At 49.9% G+C, this 8603-nt stretch overlaps 1 protein-coding gene across 1 annotated transcript; it reads left to right on the plus strand.

Moving 5' to 3' along the window:
• Nucleotides 1-6698: 6698 nt before the first annotated feature.
• LOC147959987 (uncharacterized) lies at nt 6699-7813 on the plus strand. The gene is made up of 2 exons (XM_087533080.1): nt 6699-7655; nt 7745-7813. The coding sequence occupies exons 1-2, from the start codon at nt 6699-6701 to the stop codon at nt 7811-7813; spliced, it is 1026 nt and encodes a 341-aa protein (XP_087389206.1).
• The last annotated feature ends 790 nt before the right edge of the window (nt 7814-8603 follow it).

Raw genomic sequence — 8603 nt, forward strand, 5'->3', positions numbered from 1 at the left:
TTCTTCCTCCAGTTCCTTGATTCTTGTCCTTGCCTTCTTCAGGTCTATCATGTCAGCGCACATCTGGTTCTCCTGACATCGAATGTGCTGGTTTAATTCCTGGATAAAAGCTGCAATTGATCTATCCTTTCTGGTGCTGATCATCTCCTAGTGCTCATCTCGGCGCCCACAAATCTGGTAGATAGTATTCTTGAGATCATTGCGGTAGACTTCTCCAATTCGTCCCATGGTGATGTGAGCTGCCATGCTCTTTCCTAGACTCCAAGTTGGTGCATCAAAAGAAAACTCTATGGGCTCAGTGACTGGTATGAACGTCCTTCCTGGAACTTGAACTTGAATCATCCAGCGCTCTTCTTCAGGTAAGGTGGCGTTGTATGTTCTGGTGAAGCTTGGTACTCCTATGTTCAGGTATCTAGTAACTTCATTCAGGTGACGTCCGAAGGGTGTATCTTCATCCGGTTGCGTGAACTTGTTCCTTGCATCCGCCATCCTAAAGAGTAGAAAAGATGAGAGGTCAGAAGAGAAAAGAGTGAATAGTGATCTAGGTCTTTAGCTTAGTGGTCGTGTCCTACAGTCAGCGTGTGCTCTGATACCATCTTTGTAGCGACTAGACCTCAAACAGTCTGATCTCTGTGCTCAGGTGTCAACCCTGGATCAGTAGTGCTGACACCATACAGTACTTGAAGGATTTATAACAGAGTAGCAATCACACACTTATTACATCGAGCGTCTCAATAGAGAACTTATTACAATAAATATGGCTTAAGGCCATCTAATAACCATAACAGCGGAAGGCTTGGAAGATAAGTGAGTCCATCAACTCCAACGGCATCACTGAGTATAGAACCACGACCTAAAACTCCGTAATCGTTGTCTGAAAAGTCTGCACCATTAACGTTGCAGCCCGAAAATGGGTCAGCACATGGAATATGCTGGCAAAGTAACACATAGAGAGTAATGGAATGAAACAACTATACTATATGCATATTTGGCTGGTGGAAAGCTCTATGGTTATAGTTTTGTGTAAAGCTAATTTTTCCCTACTGCAAAGGAATAAATTTTATTTAACTATCATGGTAGTTGTTAAACATTGAGAATGGTTGACAGCATTCTCAATCCCAATTAAGCATCATCATTAGACAAAACCCATCAAAATTAAATTTTAGAGTAACATGATGAGATTCACATGATAATCCAAGTACTAGATACTCAAGATGTCCATAACCGGGGACACGGCTAACCATGATTAGTTTATACACTCTGCAAAGGTTTGCGCACTTTTCGCCACAAGACTCGATCGCCTCCGTTTGGTTTCTTGCGCTACACGGTGTTTGAGAAACGGATGACCGAGACATAGTCTTTCAGAAGCGCTAGCACCTTACGATGGATAGACCGTTACACCTACTTTCCCCTACATCTGCTAGTCTACCCTCTAAGAGTTCGCATGACTTAATCAACTATGCTAGAGCCCATAATAGCTTGTGGCTGCAGACGGAAGTTTCTAGTATGAAAAATCTCATGATCCCTTTGGGCCTGGGTGGCAGTCCATAAAGAAAAAAAAGGCAATCATGGAATACCCAGGTACCTCAATCCACCCAGATGTGTGTTTAAGTTGCCACTTTAGATAAACCTGTAACGCCCGGATAATTTGGCTACAGTAAAACTTTCCTAATGATGCCGTGACATCTGCGATTACTGTTACTAATCTCGGGATAACTCGAAACCGCGTCAAATTCTAACTTAAATTTAAAGTCGACAATAAAAGTTTTCAAATATTAAAAATAAAATGTTTGGGCTATGTCTATTATTGCATCGGTAATTATGGTGAAGTAAACGCATTTTTATAAAAAGCCTAGATGCTTTTAAATGAATTAAAACAGAAAAGAATAAATAAAAACAAAAGACAAAAAAATAATAATAATAGAAGAGAACCCCCCGGGCTTTGGCCCAGCTGACCACAGGCCCAACTGGGCCACCACCAGGCCCAGCTGGCCACTCCCCCACTCCCTCTTATCCACTTCCCCCTGGAAACCCTAGCCCACGCACCACTTCCCCCCCCCACGTCGCCACTCCCCGCCCCTCCCCCGATCCGATCTGGATCGGGGCCCATCGCGCCCTGCGTTCGACACTGGCGACACAGCCCCCCCCCCCCCCCCGCCGCCGTCGTTGCCCGTGGCCCACGCCGGGGCCGCCTCTCACCGCAGCCGCTGGACCTCGTCGTCCCCGTCCTCAGCCCCGACGACCACGCATGGCGCCGCCCTCGCCGGATTCGTCAAGCCCTTCCTCGCCGGACTGCCTCCGCGACGAACTCCCTCACGCCTCAACGCCCCCACTCCCCTTCAACGCCGGTGAGGACCTCGGTCCTCCTCTCTGCCCTCTACACGCGCCGTCAGTGAGCCCTGCTGGCTCGCGCCCACGGCGGCCTCGCCTCAGGTCCGAACCACCTCGCCGCCGTCGAGCCCGTGGCGCTCGACTCCGGCCACCACAGCCTCCGCAGCCACCCCCATTCGCTCCGCCGTCGTCTTGCCGTTCGAATGCGACCGGTCCCGCCCATTTTGGTGGCCTGCAGACGAAACCCGCCACTCACCCGAGCCCCGACGTCCGCCTCTCTGCTCGCCGGCGATAGCTCCAGCGACCTCGGGACGAACCACCACCACCACTAGATGCGCGTCTTCGCGCTTGTTCGAACGGGCCCAGGCACGCGCGGATCCGTGCCCTGAGCACAAATTCGGGCGAACTCTGGCGGGTCGGCGCCATGCTTTTGGTCGCCGGCGGCGAGAGCCGGCCCTGCTGACCTGGCACCGCGGGTCCCACCACCTGGGCCACTGACTGGTGGGCCCAGGGCCCCCTGTTGACCTGTTGACTGGGTCAACTGCTGACTGGGCTGCCCCTATCTCACTAACCTATAGGCCCCACTTCAATAAACGAAATAAAATAAAAATGAATTAATAAAATTAATAAATAATTAGTTAATTAATTAGTGAATTAATTAAGTTAATTAATCATGTTTAAATCAACTAATCTATAATTAACCTAAACAGTGTATGACAGGTGGGTCCCACTGGACCCACTGGTTAGGTTGACCAAGTCAACCCTGTTGACTACTGATGTCATCATGACATCATGCTGATGTCATTAATCTGTTTTTCGAATTAATTTAAATAATTAATGAAATTCCAGAAATTATTAAAATCTTTAGAAAATCATATCTGTTAATCCGTAACTCGGATGAAAATACTTTCTACATGAAAGTTGCTCAGAATGACGAGACGAACCCGGATACGCAGCCCGTTCGTCCGCCACGCACCCCTAACATGTCAAACTCGCAACTTTCCCCCTCCGGCTCCTCTGCCCGAAAACATGAAACACCGGGGATACTTTCCCGGATGTTTTCCCCCTTCATCGGTATCACCTACTACCGCGTTAGGGCACCTCTAACATCGTTACTTGTCATGTCATGCATCACTATGCATATGCTTGCTTATATATTTATTGTTTCCCCCCCCCTCTTCTCTCGATAGACACCGAGGCCGACGCCGCTGCTACCCAGTACGACTACGGAGTTGACGATCCCTCTCTCTTGCCAGAGCAACCAGGCAAGCCCCCCCTTTGATCACCAGATATCGCCTACTCTTCTCTATACTGCTTGCATTAGAGTAGTGTAGCATGTTACTACTTCCCGTTAATCCTATCCTGATGCATATCCTATCCTTGCTACTACTGTTGTTACCTTTACCTGCAATCCTAATGCTTAGTATAGGATGCTAGTTTATCATCAGTGGCCCTACATTCTTGTCCGTCTGCTGTGCTATACTATCGGGCCGTGATCACTCGGGAGGTGATCACGGGTATATACTATTTACTTTATACATGATACATGTGGTGATTAAAGACGGGTCGGCTCGTAGGAGCACCCGCGAGTGGATCTTTGAGGTGGAGCGACAGGGCAGGTTCCGACCACCTAGGAGAGAGGTGGGCCTGGCCCTGGTCGGCGTCCGCGGATACTTAACACGCTTAACGAGATCTGGGTATTTGATCTGAGTTTGGCCATTTGGTCTATATGCACTAACCATCTACGCGGGAGTGTATCAGCCGAAGCCTTCGTGACGTCAGCGACTGAGTGGCGCGCGCCTGATTGGAACGTAAGCCTGCTCTTGTATTAAGGGGGCTAGTTCTGCTTCCGGCCGCGTTCGCAATGTGCAGGTGTGCTAAGGGCGATGGGCCCAGACCCCTGTGCGCTTAGGTTTAGACCAGCGTGCTGACCTCTCTGTTGTGCCTAGGTGGGACTGCGACGTGTTGATCTTTCGCGGCCGGGCATGACCCCGAAAAGTGTGTCCGGCCAAATGGGATCAAGCGTGTTGGGGTATGTGGTGCACCCCTGCAGGGAAGTTAATCTACTCGAATAGCCGTGATCTTCGGTAACAGGACGATTTGGAGTTGTACCTTGACCTTATGACAACTAGAACCGGATACTTAATAAAACACACCCTTCCAAGTGCCAGATACAACCGGTGATCGCAATCTCACAGGGCGACGAGGGGAGGATCATCGGTTAGGATTATGCTATGCGTTGCTACTTGGAGGACTTCGGTCTACTCTCTTCTACATGCTGTAAGACGGAGGCTGCCAGAAGCGTAGTCTTCGAAAGGACTAGCTATCCCCCTCTTATTCCGGCATTCTGCAGTTCAGTCCACATATGTTAGCCTTATTCCATTTGATACCAATGCATACATATGTAGTGTAGCTCCTTGCTTGCGAGTACTTTGGATGAGTACTCACGGTTGCTTTCTCCCTCTTTTCCCCCTATCCCTTCTACCTGGTTGTCGCAACCAGATGTTGGAGCCCAGGAGCCAGACGCCACCTTCGACGACGACCCCTACTACACCGGAGGTGCCTACTACTACGTGATGCCCGCTAGCGACGACCAGGAGTAGTTTAGGAGGATCCCAGGCAGGAGGCCTGCGCCTCTTTCGATCTGTATCCCAGTTTGTGCTAGCCTTCTTAAGGCAAACTTGTTTAACTTATGTCTGTACTCAGATATTGTTGCTTCCGCTGACTCGTCTATGATCGAGCTCTTGTATTCGAGCCCTCGAGGCCCCTGGCTTGTAATATGATGCTTGTATGACTTATTTTATTTTTAGAGTTGTGTTGTGATATCTTTCCATGAGTCCCTGATCTTTATCGTACACGTTTGCGTGTATGATTAGTGTATGATTAAATCGGGGGCGTCACAAGTTGGTATCAGAGCCGACTGCCTGTAGGAACCCCCCTTCCACACTCCTTGGCCGAAGTCGAGTCTAGACATTGCAAAAACTTTTACTAACTTGGCTGTGTGCCTTACGGGCCCACGTCGCCATCGGGTGGTACTAGGATCTTTTACTCCTCGACCTTTACTCTGGGACTCTGAACTCTCTTCTACTCGGGTTAAACGATTTTACTCACTCTAACACTAGGATCCCGTGACCACGTTCACCCCAAAGTTGGATAAGCCCTAGTTATTCTTTAGAGTAGTACTTGAACATTATCCACATTGTCATTTGACTCCTGTGAAAACATCTTTGTTTTCAGATGGAACCCACGAGGCAGGTCGTGCGCCACACGACGGCCATTGGTGCCTCAGGATCACCTGCTGTGTTAGTTGAGATGATGACCTATCTGGGTTATCGCTGGCACCCTGAGTACACCGTGTATGAGGAGTATCAGGACTTCAACTAGGAGCAGTACCGTGCCATCGTCCACCTCTACTCTCGGGAGTATGACTCCACTACCGTGCTGCACACTGCTCATGGTGTTGGAGTGACTATCGATATGGCGGTCCACGATGCTGCTTATGCTGCTCTAACACGTCTTCATGGAGAGTATCAGGAGTTGGACACCTCCCCCTTCAGGCACATTGCTATCGCATCCGATGTTGGTGCGGAGGGTTACTACACTGCTGCCCACTCCACTGTCACCCGAGAGCCATTCTACCATCAGAACCTGGTTCTGCATGCTGATGGGCTGGATAGGGCTAACCGAGCTCTTCGCCACGAGTTGTACACCACCCGTCAGCACCTGTATCGTGCTCTGACGCTGTTGCACCCCTCTGTCCGCTCTGGTGGTCTGTCGCGTTCTGCGATCTACCCTGCTCGGACCGTGATGCCCCAGGGCATCGGCTGGCCAGATGTGGGAGGCTACTCTCCTACATTGGGCCCTCTCCTGCCACCTGCGCATCGGGTTCCGCACCAGAGTACCCGCGGACCCCAGGCTACTCGCGTGGAGGTCTTCCCTTCGCGTCACTACCAGCTGTCGGGCTACACCTACCTCCGCAGTACCGCGTGGGACTGATGTAGACTTGCTTGTTAGTGTTAGATGCATTCGCCGCGAGCCTGTGTGCCGCCTATGATTTCTTAGCCTATGTACCGAACTCTGTGTAACGAACTCTATGCTGATCTCTTTTGTAAGATATGCCGACTACTATGTAGTATCTATCGTGCTACGTTCGTTGTGCATGTTTCATCATGAATGATTCTTGTTTTTTGCAATTCCTCAATGCTGAACTACCCCTGTTAAATATTAGCAGGATGGTTAGACCAGGTGGTCGTGGTCGTGGTGGCAACGCCCCACCACCGCCTGAGTACATGGCTGGGATGATGCAACAGTTTGAGCTGAATCGTCAGTTCATGGAGAATATTATGGCTCAGTTTCCTCGCCCCAATATGAACCAGCAGCCAACCCAAGTGACTCTGCAAGATTTCATGCGCCTCAACCCAACCGTGTACCGCAGCTCAACTCAGCCTCTGGATGCTGACGACTGGCTCCGTGACATCACCTATGAGATGGAGTCTGCTGATGTAGCCCCTGCCAGCTATGTCACCTTTGCTTCTTTCTTCCTGAAAGGACCCGCGGCTCAATGGTGGGACAGCCACAGACGTACTCTGCCACCTGGAACAATCATCACCTGGCCAGACTTCCAAGCTGCCTTCCGTGCTCGCTTCATTCCTCAGGGAGTCATGGACCGGAAGAAGCGTGAGTTCCGCAACCTCACCCAAGGCAAAAAAACTATGGAAGCTTATCAGCGGGAGTTTATGGACTTGTCCCGCTATGCTGAAGAAGACATTGCAACTGATGCACACAGACAGGAGAAGTTCCGTGATGGCCTTCAAGCTGACATCAAGCTCGCACTTCTAGTGCACGACTTTACTGATTTCGCCACCTTGGTGAACAAGGCCATCAATGTCGAAACTGGTCTGCAGGAATACCAGAGCTCTCACAGGCGCAGCCGTGACACGGGATCATCTTCAAGCCCGTCTTCGCAGAAGCGCAAAATATGGATTCCCAACAGCATGTACCAACCGAATCCACCTGCCCCAAGGCAGACCTATGCTGCACCTCGTCTGCCTGCTCCTCCAACTAGGCAGACAAGACTTCCAGCTCCACCACCACAAGCTCCTGTTCCCACTCCCAATAATGGCCTCTGCTACAAGTGTGGTCAGCCAGGTCACCGTGCTAGGGATTGCAATCAAAACCAGAATCAACTGGCCCTCCCAGCAACTGGCCGTGGAAGCAACCAGCCACGCAACAACAGTGCCAAGTCTTATGGTCGTGTTCATGCCAACCATGTTGATCTCAATGAAGTTCTAGACCAGCCTGCTACCGTGATGGGTACACTCCTCGTAAATTTAGTACCAGCATCTGTTTTATTTGATACAGGAGCATCACATTCATTCATATCAGCTGAGTTTGCATTCATGCATGGCATTAGATACGAAGAGATGAACACTGCGATTGTGGTACACACTCCTGCGGGCCAGTGTCAAACCTCTATGGTTAGTCACGATGTTCCCATTGAAATTGAAGGGCTGGAATTCCTTGCCTCTCCCATCGTACTGAAGTCCTGTAGCATCGACCTCATTCTGGGAATGGATTGGTTGAAAGCGCATACTGCTTCTATAGTTTGCGCCACTAAGGTCGTCCATCTGCTACACCCTTCTGACGAAATAATAGCTTACCAAGCTCATCTAGTTCAGAACGCCGAGGCATGACTTTATGCCTTGAACGCGTTGAACGCTGCACCACTCGAGGGCATTGAAAACATTCCCGTCGTTCGTGAATTCCAAGAAGTCTTCCCAAAAGAACTTCCAGGGATTCCCCTTGCTAGAGCTGTCGAGTTCATCATCGACTTGAAACCCGGCACCACCCCTATAGCTAAACGACCCTATAAGATGCCGCTGCATGAACTCATCGAGCTTAAGGAGAAAATCGACAAATCTCTTGTCAAAGGTTTCATTCGCCCAAGTTGCTCTCCTTGGGGAGCACCTTCTCTCTTTGTTAAGAACAAGGATGTGACAAACCGATTAGTCCAAGACTACCGTCCTATAAACCAAGCTACCATTCAGAATAAATACCCACTTCCTCGAATCAATGATCTTTATGATCAGCTGGCTGGCTCATCAGTGTTCTCCAAACTCGACTTGAGGTTGGGTTACCACTAGATCCGTGTTCGTGAAGAGGACATCCCAAAAACCGCCTTCGTGACTCGGTATGGGTCATACGAGTACACCGTCATGTCATTCGGCTTAACGAATGCTCCCGCCACCTTCTCTCATCTGATGAATTATATA

Source organism: Triticum urartu, chromosome 7A, assembly GCF_056163025.1.
Source record: "Triticum urartu cultivar PI428250 chromosome 7A, HENAU_Tu73, whole genome shotgun sequence".
Classification (NCBI taxonomy): domain Eukaryota; kingdom Viridiplantae; phylum Streptophyta; class Magnoliopsida; order Poales; family Poaceae; genus Triticum; species Triticum urartu.

Coding starts and splice junctions, on each gene's coding strand:
- LOC147959987 (XM_087533080.1), top strand. CDS start 6,699: ATGAACCAGCAGCCAACCCAAGTGACTCTGCAAGATTTCATGCGCCTC. Junction 7,656..7,744: donor CCGTGATGGGTACACTCCTC/GTAAATTTAGTA, acceptor GCATGGCATTAG/ATACGAAGAGATGAACACTG.